Below are 27,129 nucleotides of genomic sequence, written 5' to 3' on the forward strand. Positions count from 1 at the left end.
CCCCCCGGCCCCCCCTCCCCCGCCCGGCTCGGGAGCGCGCAGGGCGGCGGGGAGCGCGCACGCCGGGGGGGCCGGTCCGGAGGAGCCGCGGGACCCCCGGGCCACTGGCGCCATCATGTACCGCTCCAGCAGCGGCCGCTCCGGCCCTTCGTCCTCGTCCTCCTCCCACCGGCTGAAGGAGGGCGGCTCGTCGGCGTCCCGCGCGTCCCGCTTCAGCACATCGGGGCCGGGGCCAGGCCACGGCCGGCCTCCCCCGCCGATGCCCGCCGCCGCTTGCGCCGCCGCCTCGCCGCCGCGCTCCGCTTCGCCCCGTCCGCCGCCGCTTCGCCGCCACCGCTCCCCATCGGGCCACCGCGGGCCCTGCCGCCGGTCCCCGTCGCCGCACCGCAGCAGGAGGTTGCCATCGCCGCCGGGAGGAGCGGGGCTCGGCGGGCCCCGGGGCCGCCGGGGCAGCGAGCACGGAGACGGCGGCAGCAGCCGGGTAAATACCGCCGTGCACCGAGGGGGCTCGGTGCGGGCCCTGCCCACTCCCCTGGGGGCTGTCAGAGCCAAAACTCGGCGCGGCCAGGTCCTTGCAAAATTACACCGGCCCCGGGCTCTCCCTGTGCGGAGGGAGAGCGGCAGTTTCCCCCCTATTCATACTTAGAGCCAAATGGGAAAAAAAAAATTGATTTCCATTTTAAGTGATGTTTTCCCACTCGTTTCCATTGCATTTTTATTTGTATTACTGGCTAGAGCCATTTTAGAGAAAATTCGAAGATGATGCTGTCTTTTCGCTAAAGGCAGAGGATGTAAATTTCCTCCATTTAACACATTGGGCTGTGTTAGTACATAAATATCGTTTAACTTATGGGAATATAACTTTATAGATAGCATGTTGAATGAGTACTTTGTCTGAATTCTTCCTGTTGTCACGGCGGGCGTACAAAGAGGAGAGTTACTGATTTATATCTTTGAAAGGTATTCTTTCGTAGGCACTGCTTTGTAGTTGAGGTTGTGCACAGAGTGTTCCAGTCTTCTCACTTTGTCCTGGCAAAATCTGATTTGGGCATGTGAAGCTCTGTTTTGGTATCTGTGCCGGATGGCATCTTGGATGCAGACATCTTCGTAATAAATCAAAGTGTGAAGACTTTTTTTTTTTTTTTTTTTGGTGTGTGTGTGTGAGTGGGATTCACTCACCTAGGTTTTCTCTTCTTGCTCCTTGGTGCAGGCATTGTTTTGTCTGGTGACTCTGAGCTGTGGTGTGTAGTAAGTTCATTGTGCGTTTGAGCTACCGTGAAAGAAGAGATTTTCATACTGGGATATTCTAGGCAGTGGTTGCATGGTCACTCAATCCAGCACACATACAGTTGCAAAGAACGGTACACCTGCCTTTCCCTCTTGCTCTGCAGTATATTCTGCCCTCCCCCGTGTGCTCAGGCGTGGATTTGTGAGTTGCAGGGTGGGCTGATGTGAGGAAACGGTGTAGCTGAAAGTCAGTCCAGCAAAAGTGTGTTACCTGCTGGTTCATTGCTTGATGGAATTCCCAAGAGAGGGCGTGGATTGCCCTTGTGGTGATATAGGTTCTTACTGGATTTCTTTGGAGCTGCAGCCATAGAAGAGGTCACAAGTGCTTGTAGTGACATTAAAATTCAGGTATTGGTGTTATTTCTTATTGCAAGGTGAGTTGCCCTGGAGATGCAGGAAGATAATGTTGTCTTGGACAGTTAAGCCAAGCCAGGCTAAGAAACTTGCCTCTGGCCATTTGTTTTCACGTGGTATTTCACCCTTATCTCCATCCTCTTTAGTTTCCTGTATGGTACCCTTGCAAATTGCATTACTAGTAACATCCACGATGACAATACTAAGTAGTTTTTAAAAAGGAAATTTTTTTTCTATCTGATTCATGTCAGTTTGTGTTGTGGCTTGATGGACAGTTGCATGTTCACAACTGATGGGTGGCAACCTGGGATATGGGACATAACTTTCTTAAACTGACTTCACCATCACTCAGTTGCCCATTTCACTGTATCCACGATAGGCTGTGAACCTGTGCTGACTGTAACAAAACTTTCAGTGCTGACTGTGTTGGTGGTTCAGACTTGGAGAAATTTGATCTAGGAGTTTTGACTAGAAGCCTCCCATTCCTTCTTTGATGGTGGGGGGAAGGCCACCAAAAACATCCACTTTACACAAACATTATTTTTGACAAACACTGCTGTTCTAGTGTTACTTTACACCCTCCTGGCTCAAGTTAAATCAGTCATCTCAGCAAATTGTTACAGAATAATGTTTTTTTTCTTGCCTGTTCTAACTTCAGAGAAGGATTGAAAAACTATTTATCCTAGAAATTGGGCATTAGCTAATGCTGTACTGATGAGCCAAATGGATATTTTGTTTATTTACAGGATTACTGCATTTAAGGAAAGCCCTTTTTTAGGAAGCAATTGTCACAATAAGAGATCTTGAGACAATTAAATAGCGTTCTTCAACCTGTATTGTGCTGACTCTTGCGTTTGCTAAAGCCCAGTGTAACTAATTTTTAGAGTGTCACATCCACATTTTTTCCATGGAAGCTTTTGTCCCCCAACAGGTGTTTGACTGACAACTGACCCTACTTCTTCTTCAAAAGTGATGTTACAAAGCATAAAATATGTATGTTGTTTTTTTTTTATTTTTTAAAAGTACCATTTACAAAAGTAATGTTAATTAGAGAAAGATAAAAGCTGGGATTATGCTGTCATTTTCCAAAGAGTGACACTAAATGTGATGGAAACAGAGCAGACAGCAGATATGTTGGGTTATCATGACAGGTTGGGATAAAGTTTTAATAAAATTTTTAGGATTTTATGACTTAAGACCCTCTGTTCTCTTCAGAAGCTTGAGAATAAGAAATGTGCAGATATGGGAAGTTACACAAATAACTAATAAGTAAGTGGGATTTTGGAGATGTCACTGAAAGGACACGAATTCAGATGCCCAAGGAAGAGAAATTTAAGTTGCAACAAGGAAACAGGACTTGAAAGAGGGGAATATATGCATAAGGGTAGGAGATGTAATATGTAGAATGAAGACACTGATGTGATAAGTGCGTGGGTTTGAAATGGAGAAAATAAAGTTGAGTACAAGTTCCAGGTTATTGTCCCTATCCTGCATATGAATTGAGATAGGAAAGCAGCAGCCTTAGAGATTTCTTACTAATTTTTCTTGTTTCTGGGAGTTGTTTTGGTTTATTTTTTTGTTGTTGTTGTGATTTTTTAGAAATTGTTATTATTTGTGAGGTGGATTTCATGCATTTCCAGGTTACAGCATTGTTACACGTTTTGTTGTGCATAACTGGGATGCTGGCAGTGGAGCCATGTATTGGATGTTGTAGGTAGGGATGGTGTTAGTTTCTTATTAGCTGATGAAAACTTTGCAGTGATTGGAAGAACGTGGAGTGACAGCAAAGGTTTGAGGCAAGTACTGAGAAATGTAATGGAGGAGAGGAATGTCAGGGCTTTACAGCGAGAGATTTTGGCAGACTTTTATTTGTTCTTGCAAGGCTGACACATACTGCTTTTATTTATCCCTGCTGACCTGCGTGCTTGTTCTTTTTAAAGGTTTGTTTTAGCTTCTTTGCTTTCTTGTAAGAAAATTGGCTGAGATTAGAGGACTGGAGCAAGTGGGGTCAACAGAGGATGGAGAAATGACAAGCAGGTATGCAACCTGTTCAGTAATATGGCAGTGGTAACTGTGGTTTAGGTGACAGAACAGGAAGGGAGAAAAATGCAGTGCAGTCCACACATAGGTATGACTAGTGGTGGTGTTCAGTGCTCCAGATACAAAAACATTTTAAAAGTGGAACTTCTCCAGTTTAAAAAAATATATTAAAAAACTGTGAAGTTCAAATATTTACTGTCCTAACTGCTGTCTGTGGAAAATTTGTATAGATCAGTCATAAGCAATCCAAACATCCCAAACATTCTTAATGTAATGTATTTATTTCCTTTGCCCAGAGTTTGTTCTGAGATGTAATCATCACTTCTCTGTCTTCAGTGGAGGTGATTGTCATCTGTATGCCCACAGTCTTGATGACAAGAAGATGGCCTTGAAGACAGTAATTTCTTGAGGCAGCCCTCAAAATTCAGTGTTACAATGGGCCCAAGTCAGAATGTGTTTGTATGAGACACATGCACCTCTAATATGTTGTATCTCACCCAGGCTGTTGCAGGATTGTATTGTGCTGGACAAGACAGTTGGTCTTCAAAAGTAATTAAAGTGTGTTCTGATACATGCTGGGATTCAGCTTAATGAACAAAACAGAAATCACTAATATGTTAGCTTAGAATAAAGCTATATGCATGATGGATTATAGTACAGATTTGTACTGCAAGTGGATTTTGTTAGGTATACTTGCAAAGGAATTTTTTTGCTTTTGTTGGAGATTATGTGCTGTTCCTTTGGTCTCTTGGAGGATTGAGCTGAACCTGCTGCATGTTTGCAGGGTGGATGTAGACAATTCAGTGCACCTGCTGCTTGCTACTGCAGTTTTCAGCAGTAAAAATGGAGTGCAGCGCATGACTGGTTTGGCAGAACTGAAGCTGGTTCATGGCTTCGTGTTAGGCAGAATCTGTATTTTGTTGGTTTAAAAAAGCAAATCAAGTATTTCTGTCTTTAGGGCGTGTCACCTGTTTTTTATGGAACTCCCCTTGACTCTGATCAGTCCTGTATTCCAGTGCTGTATTTTAGAATAATGTGAAGCATAACTAGTGAAACATAACTTACCAGTGATGGTGTTTTGTGTACTGTGTATGTGTATGAAGGAAGGTCTGTGCAGAGGCAATGAGCTCAGGTCTTCTCTGCTGTAGATTTTTCAGAGGCAACTTTATTTAGTTTACTCTGGTTTATCTCTACCAGCTTTAAATAACGGTAATGGGAATGTTAGATACCTATAGAAGGTGTTTCTAGTGGCATTGGTGTTTTTAGTATTATGTTGTGCTTATCTGCTGAAAGCAGCATGAGGTGAGGAAAGCTGTTAAAAACATCACTGCTAGGAAAATCTTTGTTTACACTGGTTCATGTTGTTACTAAAGTTGTAAAGGGCCAGAAATCCAGACACTTTGTTCAGAAATTTCTGGCACTATTTTTTAGGCAATGTTTATTTAGCTGTTTCTTCTCTACAAAGAAAAGAGAACAGCAGCAAATTTGGGACTTTGTGACTTTCTCTTTGGTTTTATATCTTCCAAAATGGTGCTTTATGAAATGTCTTTTTGAGTTGAAAATTTCTAGATAAGTTAAATATAGAGCATGTTATCAGCACCTGGGATGAGAAGTTAAATGCAGTCAGTACCCTCCCCTTTCTTTAGTAACTAAATAGAATTGAAGTATTTGGAGCAGTTGTTCTTCTAGTTTGATTTTTTCAATTGATCCATCCCCCCAAGTTGAATTTATTAAGCAGAGCAGAATCACTTTCCTTTCTGTAGCTGAGATTAAAATCCCCTGATTGATGGGCTTGCACTCTTTCTTCAATTTACAGAGGCGCTCACCGAGTCTCCGCTCTGAGTCTTCCCTGGAGCACAGTTTGCGGATTACTGTTGGTAATGACCGGTATTGCATTGGCACGCCAGAGCGAAGGAGGCTGCCTGATAGACTGGGCTCACCAATTGATAACCTGAGTGACAGGTATGGTCCTCTGCAGGTGGGGATTCATGTGGGTGAAACAGCATGGGAATGGCTCTTCTGGATGAGCCCAAACATCTCATTAGCCCACTGAATGCCTAGGGAATGAGGGTAAGCATGCAGTGATGCTTCCTAGGAATATTCCCCCAGCCTCTCTCAAGTTGTGGTATAGAGAATTCCTGAACAAAAGTCTCTGCCTGTGTAACTCTAAACAGATATTTCTTCTCTAATTTTTGTCAGCTGCTTCTAAATCCCATATAAACTAAGTGTGCACATCATATATTGCAGGAGGGAGTCTGATGTCAATCCCTCGGGTGCTTCCTTCCCCTTAACGGAGGGACGTCACATGGAGACACTTCATTTGACATTTCACTGCTTCAGACACCTTCTGTTTCTTATGAACCTACCTAGTCCTTACTCAAAGGAAGGTTTTTTAATATAAGGACAGTGTAATGCTTCACTTTCCTCATTTATTGGGAGGAATTGTCTACTTTCCTGATTTTTGAGACTAGTCTAGAAGAAAACTCCAAAGCAGCTTGAAGGAGATTATTATTTTGACTTTAAAAACCTTGCAGAAGAGAACATAGACAGTCTTGTGCACTATAAAGAAAGTGTTATAATTCTTGTGATCCCTTGACTGAAATTGGAAGGAAACAGTTAATGGAGAGAATTGTTTTGTGTTAAAATACTTCACTGCTGTGAACAGTGAAGTATAAATATTAGTAGACACAATTAGGAGCTCTTTGCCTTCAGTAGGAGAACCGGTAAAATCTGGCGAAAGAAAGAAAATCAGAAAACTGTGCAAATAATTCTCTTTGTCTTGAATTGCAAAATTAAAGATGGCATAGCTTGTGCCCTGGAGCATACAGTTGCACTTTCAGGTCAGGAATAAGCATCCAGCACAGAAAAAAACAATTACTACTTCCATTTTTGATGCAAATATCATCAACTTTAAAAAAACAAAAGATGAGAGATGGAAGTGAGCAGAATAAATGAATTTCCTGTCTTTCTCAGGTGTGAAATTAAGTTTCAGCAGGTGTAGAAAACAAAATGAGAGTTTTTGTAGACAACAAAATTAGTTTGGTTTTTAGTACTGTCACTTTTATGCCTTTAACTCAGTTCTCCTGGCTTCAGTGTTTGATTTGTAAATCCCCTGTGCAGTCTGCAGTCTTCTAAATGAAATGAGTGTATATGCTCAGGGAGAGTACAGTGGTTGGAAGGAAAAGGAAGTGATATGTTGGGAACTGGCACTTCTCTGGCAAATTAGGAACATTTGAGGACAGGGCGTGATGGTGTTTGTCCCATTGGTTCATGTTCTCAGGTGATATTTTAGATTTGACCTCTTCTGTGGTGCTGATGCATGGTTAGAAGTAACATCAGGTATAGCGCAGTTTATTTAATGTAAGAGTGAAAAATCACAAAAGTTGACTTCTTTATTATGGAACCCATACATGTGAAGCAGAATGGTAAGAATAGACTCCAGAGAAGGTTTAAAAGGGACAGATGAGTTAGAATGAGAAGAAAATAAAGTGAGACCATGCAGATTTTAAGTGATTTCCCTGTATTTGTAGTGTAAATATGCAAATATGCAAGAACTTCATGTTGTTACATTTGCTTTTTTTTTTTTTTTTGTTTAATCTGTGCTGGCTGCACTTTTCTGAGTGATGCCCTTTGTCCAGAAGCTTGAAGTATGTGACAACCAAGTCACCAGTTAACTTTTCCTAAATTGTCTAGGTACTACTTCTGAATTCTAAGTTTCTTCACTGCTAGCCATTTTATTTGTTTTCAAAAGACACTTGGTATTTGGTTAAGGACATTGTTTATCAAGTATTTTTCATCATGTATTTTTTCCCCTCCCTGAGAGGCTGCCCTGGTATCAGAACACTGACTTTATATCTATCACTGGGCTGTAAAATGGTCCTTATTGTTACTACTCTTATCACATTTTTATTTTGCATGTGTTATGTTCTCATTCTAATAAAAAAAAAAAGGCAAAAGAAAAAAGTGTTTCCTGAAGATGTCTCTTCAAATCTTGAAGTAATTGGAGCAAATAATTCTGAATTTAGTTATTCTCAGCTATTTTTGCTAGCTACTCTACTTTGATATTTCAAGCAATCACTTTGACACATTATTCTCTGTAATTTATAGGGCCTTGGGAGGGTAGAGATGTTCATTAGTCTATAAAGGAAATAAAATACCAAAGGAGGGAAATCAGAGAGGCTTTTAGAGTCTCCTTCAGCAGTGGATTTTCAAGATGCTTGAGGAGACTTTCTAAAGGTGTGTGTTCCCATGCAGGTCTGTCCTAAAACACCTGTAAGAACTTGCCCCAAGTTTCTAGGGAAGCTGGTCTCCTGCACATGTCTAAATAGGCCCACTGAATGCTGCTGGACTGTGTCTTCAAGGTCACCTAAGCAGCTTCAGTCTCCTGCTTGGACCAATAAGTGTATTTTTGTCTTCCAGAATCTCAATCTGTCAAAGTGAAAAATAAATCTTTTTCTCTCTCCCCATCTTCCATCTGTCTGGCTCTCAGTACTTCTAAGACATTCTACTACTATCTGAGCTGGCACAAGCTATGGAGAGCATCCCACCAATTCTTTCATCTGAGGTTAATACAAAAGATAGACCAAATCACTGCAGAGACTTGGTCTGCATTAAACTGTGTTCTGAAATAGCGTTTTTTGGCATGATATCAAGAGTAACAGTTGGCCTGAATATGAGCAGCTCATCTGACTCCCTATTCAAAGACTGTATTAAAGTGGAGTCCTGATGATTGCTGAAAGCAGAATACCACTATTTATTTCTATTTCTGTGTATGTGAATAAACATGCCAAAAAGTAAATTACCTTACGCTGGTTGTAGGTCTCTGAGGCATCATGTGTGTGTAGTCTGTGGTCTGTTTTCCATCTTTGAAACTTCAAATTCCAGTGATTCATGGATTCTTTGTTGGTGAAGGAAGTGGGATGGTCACAGTGGTACCACCTTGTATCCTCTCTCGGGGATGCAGTAGCCAGTAGTGGACATCATTGGTTGAAAGCATCCATACCAATTAAGAGGGATGTAACTCTGTTGGACTGTATGCACAGAAAACATGCTTCAAAGAATCCTGTAAGGCAAGTTATCATTTTTCCCACAGCTGTATTTAATTTTCAGGTTTTGAATTTGCATTTTAGCTGTTCAAAGTGTATTTGGAATGTCTTGCTAGTTTTAAATACAGTAGATTTGTTGTTCCTTTCTTTCCAAAGTATGATTAAACATTCCTGTGCTTTGTCACTCCAGTCAGTGTTTGAATTGTAGGTGAGAGCTGTCAGACATGCATCTAAATAATTTTATTTGCACAAAAATCAGCTGAAGGTATCTGGTGAAACACATCTGTTACTCCATCAAGTGTGTTCATGCAGCTTGTACAGGTTTAGCAGGCTCTCAGAAAACGTGCCACTGGGAATAGACATACCTTTATGTAGGCTGTGAAAACAACATTTATTTATGAAATTTAATTTACCTATTTGTAGATATTTTTGTGCTTTTGGAGGAGGATGTGTGTAGTTTGCTTTTGGATATGTGTAGTTTGCTGAAAACTGGAAAGATGCCATGTAATACAATGGGTACAGGTGCATGCCAGATTTGTTTTATGTGTTGGACTGAAAAAGTATCTAATAAATGCTTACCTTGCAATGATGCAAGGTAAAGTGAAGGTTTGTGTGGATTTTGTTCTTAAATATGCATGTGTAAACTGTGAAAAAAACCAAGAAAAAGACCTTGTCTATGCATCTCTGTATCTCTGTTATTCTTTAGTCTGTTATGAAAAACTGGGGCTGTAATTTATTTGCAGATTTTTTTTAAGATGTCTTCTGGCATGACTTGATTTGTCCCTTCTCAAATCTATGGAGGGACCTTTTTGAGTAGGAGGAGGTGATTTTTTGTGGATTCAGGCCATTATACATAGTTTATCTCAAATTGATTCACTCAGGAAAGAGTCTTCTGTTTCATTGATGTCACTTAGGGAGCACATTTTGTTTCTTGGATGATCTTGCTAGATTTTGAAATATCAATGAGTAAAACCAGCAGCTGGTAAATTTTAAAGAAAAGTCCCAGAAAAGTTTTTAGGCATAAAGAAAAAGGCCTAAGTTTAAAAAGTACCCCTAATTGTAGGTGTCTGTAGGAATTGGTCCAAAAGTAGATATTCCAAGAGAAGAAGCTGGTTATTCTGATGCTGTGACAGTTGCACATCCACTATGTGTAATAATGCGGGGGCTGGCACAGAAGAATGGTACCATTACACTTAATCTCCTTGGTTTATAGATACCAGAAACTGTGCTTCCTTTTAGGTATGGGGTTCATGTGATTAGTGACAGTGCTGTCTGCATATCTGTTGCAAAAGAAAATGTTGATAGAATTTGTGGTCCTTGTCCACAGCTGAAGATAAAAAGAGGATCTGGTTGCATTTGCCAGTGTGAAACTGAATTATACTTTGAATAATTCATAGGAAATCTGACCTTGGCATCTTACTGGGAGAGGCGAGGAAAGGGATTGTGGTCTGAAATACGATAGTAAGGGTTTTTTAAAATGTGTAGTCTCTCACATTCACAGAAACTAATCCATCCTGTCAATTTTTAAAGGCTCTTATTCCTCAGTATGAGTTGAATTGTTCATGTGACTGTGTTTGCAGGTAACTTCCTAGGAGGGATGTACAATACTATTAAAAATAAAAGTCTCCCTCTCTACCCTGCCTTTTAAATACATAAAATGTTGTTTCTGTTTAGTGTGGGAGATGTTATTTTGAAACTGGTTTGGAAATTTCTTACCCTTGAGTAGGAGTTGTTTACTCTGATTCAGGTACTTCTATTCTGTGTTTCTCTCACACAGGGATGATATGGCTGACGGTCCAATATTCACTAGAGGCCTCACATGTCCTCGCGACCTTGAGAGATACCCAGCACATGAAGATCAGCCTTCAAGTCCCTTCATTCCGAGGCATGATGAAGACTACCGCAACCGAGATGTTTTCCTCCACCGTTCAGATTACAGTCCACACTATGGCCGTCGGGAGGAGCTGCCTCGTGGATCTGACAGAGATGGTGACAAACTGAGGAGATCCCCCTACCCACTGAGGGCAGAGGAGAGGGGGCGAGAAATAAAGCGTGCACGGTATGAAAAGGATGAGAAGATGCATGGTGTGAGTGGAGAGCATCAGGGTTTCTCATCAGGAACACGAAACTACCGCAGACGAAGCCGCAGCCGTAGTAGAAGCCTGAGCCCGTCGTACCTGAATGAAGAATTCCGAGAGCTTGACCGTGCAAGGAGGAAAAGAGAAGAAGAAGAGCGCAGTAGAAACTTGAATCATGATGTTTCAGGCACTGGCTACACGATCCCTGGCTTGACTAACACATTACAGACTTCTGAGCCTCGGTATACATACAGGCCTGAAGAAATCCCACCCATGCCCAAAAAATCTATTTTGAAGAAACGAATAGAGATGGAAGTAGAGTCTGCTGTTCAGGTTTGGTCTCTGTGTGTCTGTCTATGTGCTTCTACTTTCCAAAACAGTTACTTCATGATACAGAATGTTAGTTTGATTTCCAAAATAGGAAAGCCAAATCTTTGTCTCCCTTTCCTTAAGAGGACAAGTGTCTTTCTGCAGGGCAGTATAAGTTTGAAGTGGATTAGAAACTTTAAATGGTTATGGCTTAAAATGTCTTGAATGGAAATTCAACCCATGATGCAGACATCTGGGCCAATTTTCATAGAAAAGTTGACTCTCATAGTACCACAGGCAGTCAGGATATTGATTAAAGCTCTTCCCCTGTCGCAGTGTCTCTTTCTTGTTTCTTTATAGATTTAGAGAACTGCCTAATGCATCCTCAGTATCTCTGTTTGAAAACAACTTTTAAATTTCCTTATTTTTTCCCTTTGAACTATAGACTGGGATCAGCCCTACTTAATTTGTACCAAACCTATACCAATTGAGTTTCAAAATTAGAGCAATGGACAGATAAGTGGCTGTGACTACTGTGATAAACTGACTTTTTGTATTTTCACACATCACTTTGATTTGCCTGTTTTACTGATCAGTGTTGGTTTGACAGTGACATATTTTATCTCATGAGTGCTCAGATACTGAGCATCCCATTCCATACTTATTACTGGAAATGCTATGCTATAATATGGCATTAATTATGAATATCTGAAGAAGTGAATATCTGAGAATAACCCCAATGCAGTAGTTTTTATCTGACTTAAGGTATTGAAATCCTATGTGACTATGACTAAACTCAAAGCATATCCAAAATGATGTAACAGGGTTTAAATTTAAAATTGTCAGTTCTTATGCTTGCAAAAAAAAAAGTGAAATATAATTGTGATTTTGTGTGTTCTCTGAGATAAGCATTCATTTTTGGACATGGCATTCCAGAATTATTGGGCAACTTGGTTTGTAATATTCTGTGTTCTCTTTCAACAGCATATTGTCTCTTCTAACACTTTTATTCAATTGTGAACTCGAGGAGAAATGAACACATTCCTTTGTTCTGTGAGGTGCATAGTGCTTTAGAAGTAAATAGTATCTTCTCTCTTTCAGCCCGAGAGCTTTTCAAGCAGTCCAGCCCCCAGCAAAGATCTTCCTCTTCTTTCTAGTCAATCTTCTTTGCCCCAGAGCAACAACATAGCTCCTTTTGCCTCTGAAGTGGAAAACTTTCTCAAAAGGTTTAACAAAGGCTCTCTTGTGGAGTCTTCAAACAAGGAGTTGTGTGAAGGTTTGTGTGAGTGGAACCCACTCTCTGGGCCTCCCAAAGACAGTTTGATGTTTGAAGAGAAGTTTGGAAGCTTAAGTCACAAAGAAAAAGTAGAACCCAAGTCAGAGCCCATTGATCGCCATACTGACTTCCTGCTGCCTCATGAGAGGGCCAGTCAGGATGGCAGTGGTTTCTCCCGTATTCTGGGCATGATGGCTGATTCTGTCAGTGCTCAGGAGAAGAGGAGGCGTAGCTTTCCTGACATTGAGGACGAAGAGAAATTTCTTTATGGTGATGAGGATGAAGAGACCAAAATTGAATCTCTCCCTGTAGAGAAGCCCCCAGTTAGTTGTGGCAATGAGATAATAATACAGAAAATGAGCCCACCTCCTTCTCCTGCTCCAGCTGTCAAGGTGGATCCTTTAGAAGAGCCAAACGCAGAATATGCAAAGATCCACGACTTACTCAAAACCATTGGACTTGACATTGGTGTTGCTGAAATTGGAAAACTGGCTGTTCGTACCCAGGAACGCCTTCATGGCAAAAAGCTGGCATCTCGTTCTCCGGATCGTCGCTCTTCAGACACTCGTAGACTGGACGCTTGGGAGCTGCGCCGCAGCCGCAGTGACACTCGTTCTCCCGAGTCGGGCCAGCAGCGTTCAGCATCACCTCCAGGCTCTTTCCAGCAGCCTAAAGATGTGTCCTCTCTTCAGAAATCAGACTATACGAAGAACAAGCCAGTGGGACAGGAGATACCTCCACATGCACCAGAACAGCCTCTTCCTTCTGTCTCTCTCATTCCTTCAATTCCACCAACTCCTGCTGGTTTGCCACCTACACCTACTTCTGTTTCCCAATACCAAATTCCCAGCTATTCCCACTACACTGCCGCTCAAATGCCCCAAAACTATCCCACTCCCACAATGGCTCCTCCAGGATATGATGCATATGGGCACTATATGGCATATGCAGCCCCTGGCTGGCCCATGTACCCCACTGCCCAGCAGCCTAATCCTACGCTTCCAGAAGCTCATGGTCTTCTTACTATGGCCATGTCAGCGAACCCCACACGTCCCAATCTCCGGGTAATTGAGACAGTCTCTCTGGGAAAGGATGTCCCTGATGTAAAAAGAGATGGTTCTGTGCTTGTTCAAGTCCCTACCACTCCTTCTCATTCTAAAGCACCCCTTCGTCTGTCATCACACCCTCTCAAAAATACCACAGAAAGGATGTCAGATGAAAAAAATCGGGCGGCTCAAAAGCAGAAGGTATGTTAGGTATTCTGATACTTCAGATTGTGTTGGATTGCATGATTGGTGGGGTGGAAGCTTTTTCTCTTCAGGTGCACCTTTTATTTTTTTTTCTGAGTTGCTCCAGTTTAACCCTCTGCTCCAGTTTAAAAATAGTTTGACCTAGTTTACTTCTGTTAAAGATTTCTAAGCATTTGTCTGTATTAATCTGTGACACTTGTAAAAAATGCATTTTAAATCTCCCAAAGTTGTATGCCATCGGCTATGGCAGAACAGATGAAATCAAAAACAAAGTTGAATTTCTTTGAACCAGCCAAAATCTTACAGAGAAAACATGTGGTGGCCACAGCTTGGCTTTATTCTGGTGAAATTTAGATATTGAAATACCTGAAGATATCTGGGGATATGTAAAAATCTAAAGGGACAGTGTAAAGAAAATTAAATGGCTTTTTTTACTGATGTCCAGTGGCAGAACAAGACGCAGGAGGCACAAACTAAAACACAGGAGGCTCCATCAGGACATGCTACATTGTACAAAATACCATGGTTATACCTGTATTAGACATTTTTAAATACACTCTAAAGGATATCATCATTCACCATCACATACAACCTTCCCTCTACATTTATATTAATTCTCTTACAAAAATCACAAAATGAGAAGAATTTAGGGGAAACTACCTGGAGGCTCTGACACCAGTTCAGGTCATACGTGTTAGTGTTTTCCTCTTTTAATTATCTTGGTTTGTACAATAATTAGAGAGTAGTGGGGAAGAATGCATTTTAAAATAGGAAACTGTACTTACACAACTGTCAAAGATCTGGATGATTCCCAAAAGTTGAGTTTTCAGACTGGTGTCCACTTGGTCTTTATTGTTAAAATAAGGGCATAGAATTATTTGCGTATGAGGGGACAATTAAAAATCATCTCCTTCCAGCCCCACCGCCATAGACAGGGACACATTCCACTGGACCAGATTGCTCAGAGCCCCATCCAAACTGGCCTTGAAGACTTCAGGGCTGGAGAGTCCACAGTCTCTATGGGCAACCTGTTTCCATGCCTCACCATCCACCTTGTAGAGAAATACTTCCTTCATATCTAGTTTAAATCTACCCTCTTTTAGTTTGAAACTGTTGCCACTTTTCCTGTAACTACAGACCTTGGTAAAATATCTGTACACATTTTTCTTTCAAACCCCTTTAGGTGTGGAGGCTGCAATATGATCTTTTATTATAAGAGCCTTTTCTTCACTTGTATGAAGTGCCACGTCAGCAAATAAGTGAGCTTCCACTTCTTGCAGGAATAATCATTTCTTCAGATGACATAGCTAAAATTTTGTCCTTAATGAAATTTAGTACCTTTGGAAGAGCTCTCTTGGCTAAAGGTGTGTGGTTTTCTCCTGCCCTGACATACCTTGGTAGCTCATTTGTGCATCTTGGTAGAACTTCTAAGGATTTGTCTGCACTACAGAAATCTTTGTCTTGGGCTTAGTCCACTGGGTTTTTGCTGGGATGACTTGGAGTATAAAAATTGGCATGCTCCACTTGATGCCCCCATGCTGCAGAAAACTCAGGAGGAGAGAATGGTGCTTTGATAGTAAAAAAATAGCATTAATAATAATAATAATAATAATAATTTTAAAACTCCTTATGCTGTTTAAGATGTAGCTTAACTGTGTTGGTAGAACTACTTCAAGAAGGATTCAGGGATCCTGCCAATGTTGACATTGCTGTAGTAGAAGAGATTGTCTAGGGAAGTCAAGGTCACTTGTTTGTTAAGGGAAGAGTATGTAGTAAGATTTAAGAGCCTTGTGAAGGTAAAAAAAATGGGATTTCTCTCTTGAAAAATGAAGCTGGAAAAGAAACTGAAAGAACTTTTCAGATTTCATTTTAGCATATTGCTTTGTTTCCTTCTATGAGAATCAGTGAAAACCAGTGAAAAAAGGATTTGTGAGCTCCTCATGCCACAGTTTACCATATTGAACAAGAAACAAATTTCATCCTGATGTTTCATGTCAGATTGAAGCACAACCTAATTAACAGCTAAAATGGGTCAGAGTCAAAGCAGGAGGCAAGGTGGAGGGCTGTGAAGGCTGATGGAACATGCTAGCTGTAGAGATTCTGCATGAGTTTTGAACAACCATTGTCACTGATCTTGATTAGCCCTGTAGAAGATAGTCAGCTGTGCCTAGGGGCCTTGGGAAGTGGTGCAACAAACAGAGCATTTTAGAGGAATACACTGCCCAAAAGAAAAAGTGAATTCCTACAAACTGGGTTGAGGCATGACCACACAATACAGTTACTTTCAGATACAGAGGGAGAGGTTTATTTATTGTGTTAAAATACTCAAGAACATTTTTGGAATAGCGAGGAGTGTTCTGTGTCTGGAAAGCTGAGTTCTTCCTGTCATTCTTGCAAGACTGTTTAACTCGTGTTGGGAAGAGAAGAAAATCCAGACACCTTCCAATTTATTTAGGTGATAGAAGAGAGAGAAAAACTGAAGAATGATCGAGAAGCACGGCAGAAGAAGCTTTACTATCTCAAGACTGAATTGGACAGGCTTCGTAAACAGCAAGGTAAAGTGCATTACCACCCTCCCACCCCGTGCTTCTTTTTTCTGCCCCATTGGGATGTGTCACAAGTCCTGCTATCTAACAGGAGAAGGTGGACCAAAATAAGAATAGTCCATAATGTATTTTCATACTCCTGGCAATGCACAGCTCTTGAAAAAGCAGTGACCTAGTTACTATATTAAGATGAATTACATCAAAATTTGAGCAGTTGCTCTTGCATCTTCTTGGCTTGATAAGCTAAAGGAATTGTGCTTTATGCATTTTAGTGCTTCTTCAGAAGAAGTGAGAAATAGTGACTGAAGATGTTATTGTGACTTTAAATTTTTCATGAATCTTATCTGGAGATGGGAAAGTCCTCTCTCAAGAGAGCTAATTTTTTGTGTCTTTAAAATTTGTTTGGTCTGAGTAAATACATAATTCCCTCACCTTTGGAAAATTATAATTTCAGGTTAGAATAGCCATTTTAACTTTTGATTGTTTTGTCACACAGGGCAATAGTAATTATAAATTGATACTCTGGAGGTGCCTCTCTTAGGGTGTGTGTTATGGTAGTCCCTATAGAGGCGTATCATGCAGATTTAGTGATGCTGTACCTGAGAGTCAGTTCCATCTTTACAAATTTATGGTGAAGTTTAAGCCATTACATTTTATATTGGTATTTTACTTGTTGCTGGAATTATTGTACAGATATAAAGTCAGTTTTCCTGTTGCATTTCTGACTCTTCTGCTTCCTTGATTGGATCAGGCGAGATGTTGAGGAAAAAACGTCGTGAGAAGGACGGACACAAAGACCCCTTGTTGGTTGAGGTGAACAGACTACAAGAGAATATTATGAAGGAGATTGCAGAGCTACATAAAGAATCTGATGCGGCTGACAAGAAGCAGTCTGAGCTTGACAAAGTAGCACAAATCCTGGGGATTAACATATTTGAAAAACCCCGGAAACCATCTGTGGAAACTAAAGATTCCTCGGAAAAGAACAGCAAGTCAGAAAATGCAAAAGGTGTAGAGAAAACATCTTCCTCCAACAAGGTAAAGTCTTAAAGTTTGTGTGCTAATGACTTTCCCACTAAGAAAAGGGAGCACTGGGGAGACAGCTAGTCCCAAACATTTACTAAAGGATCATTTGATGTCATTTGTTACCACATCTCATACACTGGCTTTGATGGTGCATGCAGGTGAGAGTCAATGTATCAGTGTATATAATGTCCCTCAGGTTTTGTGCACTTCAGCACCACTTACTGTTTTTTATCTTGGTATTGCTGAGATGTTGGTTGGATTGAACAGTATCATGATTGTGTGTAGCTGTTTGATCTCAATACCATACCAGGAGGACAGACTTTTTTTTTTTCTCTACATATTTTCTGTCTTGGCCTTTCAGGGAGGAGTGTTTATAGCAGCAGAGCTCTCTGAAAGTTGGGAGCACGTTGGTCTTCTCACTGGGTAATGATAGTAACAAATCACAAGACTTAAAGATGATTGTCAGCATAAGATGTTTTTTGTATACATATGTTCTCTCTTAAGAAATGTCAGTATGAATCAGTATGGTCTCTCTGACATGGTCTGTACTACTTTGTGTTGGATGTACCAGAACAGGCTTACTGCATTCCAGAAGATAGTTTTACTTTGAAAGTAGGATGGATACTACCATCTGAAAGGTTATGCTTGTGTTCAGGAAATCAATTATCCTGCTTTTTGGATGTTTATTCAAATACGTAACAGAAATAGCTAATGGGAAATTGTAGATTTATTTTATGTAGATCTTAGCATATATATTTTTTGCAGGGAGGAAAATGTTAGTAGGGTAAGAGGTATAAGGAAAACTGAGAGGGCACCTCATCAGTTTATCTGAAGGGAGGATGTCAAGAACGTGGAGCCAGGTTCTTCTTCTCAGTGGTGTCAAGCAATAGGACAAGAGGCAATGGGCAGAAACTGATGCACAGGAAGTTCCAGTTGAATGTGAGGAAGAACTTCTTCCTCATTGTTTGGGTGACTGAGCACTCAGATTGCCCAGAAAGGTTGTGGAGTCTTCCTCACTGGAGATACTCCAGTACCATCCGAACACAATCTTGTGCCATGTGCTCTTGGATGACCCTGCTTGAGCATGGAGGCTGGACCAGATGACCCACTGTGGTCCCTTCAAACCTTACCCATTTTGTGATTCTGTATTTCCTCCAAAGCCACTCACATCTGTTTATCCTGTAAGATTTTCCTTTTGCTTTATTGTGGTCTGAGAACTCATTAGGTATCTTTAATTTAAAGACTTGCTTTTGGTTTTTTGTTTTTCTCGAAACATCTCTGAAGTTTACTGTCCACTTACTTGAACAAATTGTTTGCTTCAGTCACCACTTTATAAAACTTAAGTAGGCAAAAATGTTTGTTAAGTCCTACATTGCATTAAGTTATATTGTTTTCTTTTCCTGAGATACAGCATGTGTGAATATATTTCTCATTATTTTAATTTGCATTGTCTGTGTCGTCCAAACCCATAATGACTTGATCTCCTTTTCATAATTCCTTATTTTAACATGGAAAATTGTGAGTCCTGGACAGGAACATATGTTCATACATATGTAGGCACACAGGACATGGCCTTTAACCTTTAAAATTCATGTTGTAGTTCTGATTAATTTTTTTTTTCATGAAAAGAAAGATGGTGCTGGCCTTTCAACACTGAGATTGGTTGACTTTGCCAACCTGAGGGCAAAAGCCTTTGCCTTTCTCCTTATTTGCAAGGCACCTTGTGGTCTCTTGCTGCTGACCCTGTGTCTGTGTGTTGTAGTTACACAGTCAGTGCAGAAGTGAAGCCAGTGTTACTGTGCTAAACAGACAGGCTCTAAATAGTAGCAAATTATAAAGGCATCTTTGAGCTGGGGGTAGTGCACAAACTGGAGTTAAGAATGGGCTGAGAAGCACTGTCTTTTTAAAGTTTTGATTGAGATAGTATTTTTATAGGTGTATGTCTATAAATAACATAAACATTGATGCTTGCGTGACATTGTGAACATCCTTCCATGCACCTCCTGCAGATCATAAGTTGATCTCATTGTTCAAGAGAATGTATGCTATGTTCTTGCTGACAGAATACATGCAAATAGTCATTGGATCACTTCTTATTCTGCTACCAAGAACTAGATTGTATTGGGATATGGATATCTGTGGGGTGCATAGTGGCCTGGCTGTGTCTTCATTCTTTGTTTTACAGTGCATGTTGTGGGGGGTGGTGTTAAAGAATTTAAAGTAAGGCAGATATTATTTGACAATTTTCAATCTACTTACATAAATTTGTTCAGTGCTGGTAGTGAATAACTTGGAAACATGCATCCAACTTGAGTCTACTAAATTAACATCCTGTTCTTTCCAGACTGCCTTGCAAAAGGATAACATGATGGACTTTATGCCATTGAAAATGTAACTCAGAACTCAAAATACATCTAGTACTATTGTAGTCTAAATTGCCAGGGCTCATTCATGGTATTTCAGATAATATTTGTTTTGCTACAAGTTTAGTTTAGTATTAATTTTGGATAGGGTTTTGAAATGTCTGTATATCACTATATGGCGTCTTTCTGTACAGATCAATGTAAGTGCAAACATCACATGTTTAAATCACAAGATCTTTCACCCTATATGCTTAGGTAATTAACAAAATGTCATCTTTCTTTTATTATTAAGCAATAAGTTTTCTGGAGAGTTCAGGACACTCAAATAATCTGATAAATCTGATGGAGTTAAATACTTGTAGTCACCTGATTTTTGCTTCCTTTTCCATTCTGCTTTCATCCAAGCTACTTTTACAGTAACTTCTGAACGCCTCTAGGGGAACCATTTGAGGTCTTCTGGGCACTGTTTGGCTAGTATGGTAAATTGGAACTGTTATGTGAAACCAATAAAGTGGGAAGGGTGCATGCCACAGGGAATTTGTTCATTTGGTTTCTTGATTACCTACAACCATCCAGCCATTACATCTGGGACCCTTATTGGAAACTCTTCACTGCAGCCACGCAGCATCTTAGTCGGCAATACCAGCTCTCTGAAACAGTGGAATTAACCGGGGCGCTGAAAAGCAGGTGATACATTTTTTTTTGTGTGTATGGCTTCTGCTGGAGGCAGGTTCTGAGTTCTAGAGCATTTTGTCTGTCCTGCCTTGTCTTAGAGAAGTGTTTCCTTCTGTTCAATTTAGGAATCAAAAACTACTAATGAAAAATCGAGAGGTAGAAGCCCGAAGCCAGCAGAATCCTCTTCACAGTCCTCCAAACATCCTTTCCAGTTGGCCAATATTTATGAATATTATGATGCAGGGAACCACTGGTGCAAAGACTGCAATACCATCTGCGGGACCATGTTTGACTTTTTCACACACATGCATAATAAGAAACACAGACAGGTATGTTGCAGGCTTCCTTCACTAAGTGCATTTCATATTGCTATGAATATTAACACTAAAACATACATCACAGAACTACATTTTACAAGAGAACCTGAAGTAATAACGAACTCAAGAAGTAACTTATCAAATTCTTTTCCCCTAATGTTGGACTTGAGCAGTTGTACAGCTACTGGTGTATTCCACATAGTGTAAATGGGGCCTGTGTTCAGTTTGCTCAGGTTTGCCACTTGTGTTTCACATGTTTACCTGTTATTTGTGGTCATTTATATTTTGCACTTTTCACAGGTTATTTTCTCATTGTAAATTGCAAAATGGGAGGGAAAAGAGAGGAAAATTAGTTGTTGTAAATATTTGCACATTGATTTTAATGTTCAGTGTTCTAAAAGAATATTAAAAAGGAAAAAGACAAGTGTACTTGCCTTGCTAGTGTAATATATGAGCCTATATACCTCTGTCACTGTGCAAATAGACCCTGGATCCTTACAACAGACCTTGGGCATCGAAGACCCAGAGCGAGACCAAACAAGAGTCCATAAAACGCATTGATAAGATAACGGTTCCTGCCAAAGGTATGTTAATTTTTATTAACTTGGCTGTCATCCCTCTTTGCACTCCAGCAAGTCCCACTTGCTCAGAGAAAGGAATTTTCAAAACTTTACCTTGGTATAGGAGCACATATAGATACTGTATTATTAGGAAAAAGGCAAATTATTTAGTTTCTTGACTGTTCTTGTGGAAAGGTCTTGAAACAAGAGTGTAGGAAAGGTGTGGTTTCTTCTCTCTTTAAGATTAGTTTTTTATTTTGTATAGCAGTTGTCTTTCAGTGTAGTTCTGAAGTAATTTTTGCCAACATATTAGAATTCAGAGCATGACCACAATAGTTGGCAGTGTTTGGGTAGATCTTGCACAGTATTCCACGCAGTCTTGTAGTAGACTTTTCCATTCAGTACATTTTTAGCAGAGGTCTCCCTGAAAATTGACCGATAAGTATTTGTTATAGTGCAGATACGGAGAATCTGAGACAGACATATGGAAGAAGCTGTAACTGAGTTGAAAATTACTAAAGAACTTAAAATATGAATGTCTAAAAGGTCTGCTAGTGATCAACTCCTTTTATTAATCCATTACATATTTCTAGTAGTGCCCACTAAAGAAGAATCTGCAGTGTCTTAGATAACTGTAGCAGGTTCTTTAGGCACAAGGATGCAATCTTGCTGAACTTCAAAGAAAATACTTGTGTTCTGTTTATAAACCAGGTATTTAGTATTTAAGCAGACTATACCACAAAGATGGAAAATAGATCAAGGCTGTAGGAAACGTTAATCTACTTGAATACTCAATTACCTTAATATGATGGAGAGCACTTAAATCTTGAACCATAGTAATAAACTTCTTCACTTTGCATGTTTGTTCCTGGTAGTGGTGGTTCCTGTATAACTGTAAAGAGAGCAGCATTAACTGTTCCAAAAAGAACATTACTGGAGGTTTTGCTGTTGTTCTTTGACCAACTTTGTTAAGAGCTTGGCATTTATTAGGTTTTGTTTCTCTGATAATTTTCTTTGGCCTTTTCAGGCTCTGAGTTTCTGATTCCCATCACTGGATATTATTGCCAGCTCTGTCATGAATTTTTTGGAGATCAGATCTCAGCAGAGCAGCATGTGAAAAGTCATCCCCACAATGAGAAGTATAAGGTTGGTAATTGATGTACTAGGAAAGAGACGTTCCCTAAATTAGGTTCCATTTGTTCTGTCTTCCTTTCCTGAAGAATGACATTTAACTCCTTGGAGTGTATGTATTTGGTTATCTTCACTACATTCTACTGAACTAAATAAGCAGAACTTCCCAGTACACCAGAATATAGAGGTATTTTATCTGCATGAAGCTGAAACATGTCTACTTGTAAAGTAACAGCACTGCTGCATGCAGTTTGTAGTACCTCAGTTTCTTGTTAGGAAAAGGTTCCCTGTTCTCTCAGTGTTGAGATGGCACTTACTGAGCAAGTCAAAATTGTCAGAGAGCTGCATTTATTTATTTATTTTTCATGGAAATGGTGGCTAAAATGTTGCTGTTTATTTCCACAGAAATACATAGATGAAAACCCACTTTATGAAGAGAGGAGAAATCTAGACCGTCAAGCTGGATTGGCTGTAGTTCTGGAAACAGAGCGCAGGCGGCAAAACGAGCTGAAACGGAAACTGGTTGAGAAACAGAAGGAAGAGAAGGATGAGAAAACCCCAAAAATAATAAAGAAGGAGGAAGTAAAGAGCATCCCAGAGTCTGGAGAAGGGAATAATGAAACTCAAGGCAAAACAGATTCTTCTGGGCGAAAAATAGGTATCACAGTAAAGCTAAAGAAGGAAGAGAAGACAGAGGAGAAGAAAGAAGAAAAGAGAGAGGAATCTAAAAAGGAATCACCAAGCCAGACCTCCTTTGGGAAATTCAGCTGGAAAAAGACTGAGAGAGAGGATAAAACCCCAGGAGCTATTGCAAAAGAAGAGAATACAGAAGGAAATAAAGAGGAGATCAAGTGTCAGTCTGTGAAATCCCATATCAAGCCCATTGAAATCAAGCTGTCTGGCAAAACTGTTATTCCACACACTAGCCCATGGATACCAGTTGTTTCCACACCGGCACCAACAAAAATTCTCCCCAATCTACCAGTCCCCACCATGATTTTCAGGAAGTCTAGTACTGCAACAGTTAGTAAACCACCACCTTTGAACACCTTTTTATCCATAAAATCCTCTGGAACTACCACCAAACCACTGCCAGTAGTAAAAGAAACAAATGTAGATCTTATTCTGCCTCCAGAAATCATATCAAAAGCTTTTGGAGGAGAAGAAGTAATTTTAGAAGGCTCAGAGGAGGATTTGAAAGCAGCAGAGAAAAGTGAGTCTTCTCAGACAGCAGATAGGCTACCTCCACCTCATCCTCCACCAGCAGTCCAGCCGGCAGCTCTCATCCCCGCAGATGAAGTAGCTCCAGGTGTGTCTGAAAGTGAACAGACAATGTTGGCAATGCCTGTGAGACCACCACCACCTTCAACTGCTTTCAGTGAACAAGCAAAAAAGATAGAGAAACGGAATTCTTGCTTGGCCACAGCCAATGCTAAAGATCTCTATGATATTTTCTACAGTAGTGGTGGAAAGGGTTCAGCTGACAGCAAGCTTGCAAGTTCTGCACTTCCAAATGGAGAAAACCCTAACATAACAAAACCTGCAGATTTATCTGCAAATCACAGAACGAATAGTAGTTCATCCTCGTTGAAAGAGGATTCTGAGAATGTGGATTCTTCGCAGTGTAATAATCAAGTGACAGGAAGTTTGGTTAATGTTGAAAATCAGGCTGAAATGAACAAGAAATCACTTCAGCCTCACCTATCAGAAATGTCAGTCACAGAATTACCAGAAAAAAAACCTGTTTCTGGTATCCAGATGCCTGCAGAAATTGGACTTGTTGATACAGGAGGTGGAGAGCAGGCAGGCAGTCTGGAATTCTGTGCTCTACAGAAAACTGAGGTCCAAGAGAAGGTTGGACAGGAAGATGGAAATAAAACTCCAGTTACAAACACAAATGTTCCTAGTACCTTGGAGACAGAGATTAAAGACTGGGAAATAAAAGCAGTAAAGCCTAAGCATAGCCTACACCCAAAGATCTTGTCACCTGAGATACAGAACGAAATTAAAAGTTTGGGAAATTCCCATTTGGTAGAGGAAAAGTTAAATGATAACTGTAGAACTCACTCAGAAACTGATAGTCCAGACTTGCTCTGGGGCACTTCCAGAACTAGTAATGGAAAACAACAGATAGTCACAACTGATTCTTGTTCTGAAAGTGGTTGGGATCTATCAAATACTCCAAATCCAGAAATAAAATCTGGTTCTAAGGAGGTTAATGCTTCAGAATGTACAGAGGGACAGAAAGAAAGGAAAAATACTCTATTAGAAGCTCAAGAAAAAGTTCAACCTAAACCTTCAGCCCATACCATGTTAGACAACCAAACCCAGAAGCAGGGAGTTGAACGGTTAGTCAGTACCTGCTCAAACATTGTTGAACTCAGATCCAGTCTAGAATTAGTAGCTGAAAATGAAAAAAAGTCATTAGGACACACTGGATCTGATGCAAGAGCATCAGATAGTCTTCTTTTCAAGAGACCATCAGAGGATGTGAAACATATGAAGAATACCTCCCAGAAAGCAGACCTTGAATTGAAAAGCACTGATTTCAGTTTGGGAGGCAATAAGGTGAAACATGAATGTATCAGCATCCTTTCAGAAGGACGTTTAAAGGAAACTACAGAAGAAGTCACAAAAATAGAAACTATTGCTTCCATGAGGCTGGAGTCCAGTAAACTTAAAAAACTGGGCATTGAAAGAACAGTGAATGAAACAGAGATTACTGATTTTGCTACATTGATTTCTGGTAGTTGTGAAGATAAAATTTGCACACAGATTTCTCAGAAACCTATGCTGCAGCCTGGATCACAGACCTCAAATAGTGACACTACAGAAGCGGTCATGCCAGTTCTAGAAATGCAGGGCATTTCTCCCACGTCTGAGATACTTGTGCCAGTGAAGGAGAGCAAAGGTGGCACTGTTGAAATGCTGTCTCTGAGTTGTGACAGAGGCAGCACAGAAAGTCAGGCATCTGGGTGCGTGGAAACTTTAATGCCTGGGCTCAAAGAAACACATGGGAAAGTAGGTGGTTCAGGAGGCAAGGGAATGTGCACCATCCAGAGCAAGAAGACTGAGCAAACAGAAGCTCCTGATAGTAGTTTGGAAGCTACAATGAATTCAGGAATTGCTGAAAGCATAGCAGAAAGCCCAGTGGGTTGAAGTAAACCCAGCCAGTCCCAATATTTGAGGAGCCAGAGCTGGGATTATGTATATGGTTTTTGTTTGTTTTTCTTTTTGTTCCAGCTGACAGTTATGGGTGTATTTTGCATTCTGTGGTAGGACTTGACTAAAGTGAAACATAAATTATCAGAAGGCAGCCACATACTTTATTCTGTACATAATTAATTGTGTAAAATGTTTTTTCATGTGAATTTTTTTGCCAATTTCTTTTCTACACTCTGCTATTAAAGTGGAATCTCGTTTATAATGCGTACGTCTTCTTTATTTTGGGGGCTTTTATTCTCTGACCATTCCTGGGTGATTTCCAGCTCACCCAGTTTGTGTCAGTAGCACCGTGAGTAGCCCAGCTGCTGAGACAAGCTCCAAGAACAGCAATTTAGAACTGAGGAAATGGAGACTTGCAGAAGATCTAAACTGAAAATTTCTTTGAACTGTAATGCATGGGTTTGTTTACTTTTGTTGTTGGAAATACAAGAATGTGTTTAGAGTTAATTTTGTTTGTCTGTTTATCTGTCTCTGTGATTTGTAATTACTGTTGTACTACATCTGTACTTAAGGTGTTTCACTGTATTGTATAAGCACATGTATGGATGCCACATCACTAAGCAAGGGGAGAAAATCTGTTCCGACTGGCTTTTGGAGAAGAAAACTAATCGGTAAGGCTCTGTGGCCTGACACCTGGACCAGACATATTGAGGTCACTTACATGATTTGAAATGGGCTTTCTTTCATTTTATTGTGATCCAGTAACTATTTGTGTTAAATCATTTAGCAGCTGACCAGCTCTGAAGAAGTAGAAGATCAGAACCCTGGTGTCAGGAATTGGACTCGCTTCATGTGATACAGACACATGCATGCCTACCCTGAATGGTCCTTGAGCTATTGAGTGTGATGGTTCTCATTTGTATAGCTTGTTAAAGACTAAAGTATAAAATGTGTTTCCTTGGAAAAATATAACATTTTTATTTGTAAATTGTTTTAAAAAATAAACATGGAGGTCAACAAGGCTTTCTTTTTTGTTTTCTTTTTTCCTTAACTCAGTAAAAGTGTTTTTTTTTTCAATTAGTTTCTGACTCCTGTAGTAGTTGATAAAATTGAGAAACTGTAGAGGATGAAGATATTCAACAGTTAGCCTGCTCAGTAAAAACCAGTTTATTCCCAGCTGAAGTCAATGGAAGAACTACTGTCAACATCATCAGTGGAAGTTTGTTTGAAGTCCTGAACCCTGTGTAAAAGCAGAGCTGGGGTGTCAGGGAGGGACCCCAGCAGAGATTGAATTTCTGTAATCAGTACTTGCTCATGGACCTCTGGAGAAGGCAAAATCACCATTTGTCTTTGTTTTCCATGACTCTGTGTGAGGAAGGTATGAAATGTTTCTCAAGAGTTTTATGGTGTTTTCATATAAGAAATGTAAGAACTATCTAAGCTGAATTTGGAAATCTAGTATAAATGGTCAAGTCAACAGTAAAAAGGTAATTAAGAAGGGAAGAGAGTTTTGAGACAATCTCTTTGAGCTGGTTTTATGATGTCAAGCAGTTAGTGCATTGAATATAGGAAATCTTTGTTAGTATTGTTGCCCTACTTTCATCAGATAGCTGATTGACTGTCAAAACCAAAGCAAGCAAGGTTTGACATGCTTTGATATTTTAAAATGGAGTTGGGCCATGAGTAGAGATTGCTTAAATCCTGATT

General features: G+C 40.2%; 1 protein-coding gene across 3 annotated transcripts; it reads left to right on the top strand.

The window, feature by feature from the left end:
- On the top strand, positions 1 to 25,684 carry ZNF318 (zinc finger protein 318). Of its 3 annotated transcripts, none has more exons than XM_068185274.1 (10): positions 1 to 481; positions 5,498 to 5,643; positions 10,504 to 11,137; positions 12,215 to 13,636; positions 16,095 to 16,194; positions 16,937 to 17,223; positions 20,375 to 20,578; positions 21,051 to 21,150; positions 22,154 to 22,272; positions 22,663 to 25,684. In XM_068185274.1, the coding sequence occupies exons 1-10, from the start codon at positions 116 to 118 to the stop codon at positions 25,414 to 25,416; spliced, it is 6,132 nt and encodes a 2,043-aa protein (XP_068041375.1). In that variant the 5' UTR covers positions 1 to 115; the 3' UTR covers positions 25,417 to 25,684. The 3 variants fall into 3 exon arrangements, with proteins under 3 accessions (XP_068041375.1, XP_068041377.1, XP_068041376.1); XM_068185276.1 differs by having other exon boundaries at positions 2 to 481; positions 12,215 to 12,712; XM_068185275.1 differs by lacking the exon at positions 1 to 481 and adding an exon at positions 3,154 to 3,678.
- The last annotated feature ends 1,445 nt before the right edge of the window (positions 25,685 to 27,129 follow it).

The sequence above is a fragment of the Anomalospiza imberbis genome, chromosome 3, assembly GCF_031753505.1.
Source record: "Anomalospiza imberbis isolate Cuckoo-Finch-1a 21T00152 chromosome 3, ASM3175350v1, whole genome shotgun sequence".
Lineage (NCBI taxonomy): Eukaryota > Metazoa > Chordata > Aves > Passeriformes > Viduidae > Anomalospiza > Anomalospiza imberbis.

What these genes read in the sequence shown, in the direction of transcription:
- ZNF318 (XM_068185274.1), top strand. Translation starts at nt 116, where the DNA reads ATGTACCGCTCCAGCAGCGGCCGCTCCGGCCCTTCGTCCTCGTCCTCC. An exon ending in AAGTAGAGTCTGCTGTTCAG is followed by an intron (nt 11,138 to 12,214) that starts GTTTGGTCTCTG and finishes TCTCTCTTTCAG; the next exon opens with CCCGAGAGCTTTTCAAGCAG. An exon ending in AAACATCTTCCTCCAACAAG is followed by an intron (nt 17,224 to 20,374) that starts GTAAAGTCTTAA and finishes TGTTCAATTTAG; the next exon opens with GAATCAAAAACTACTAATGA.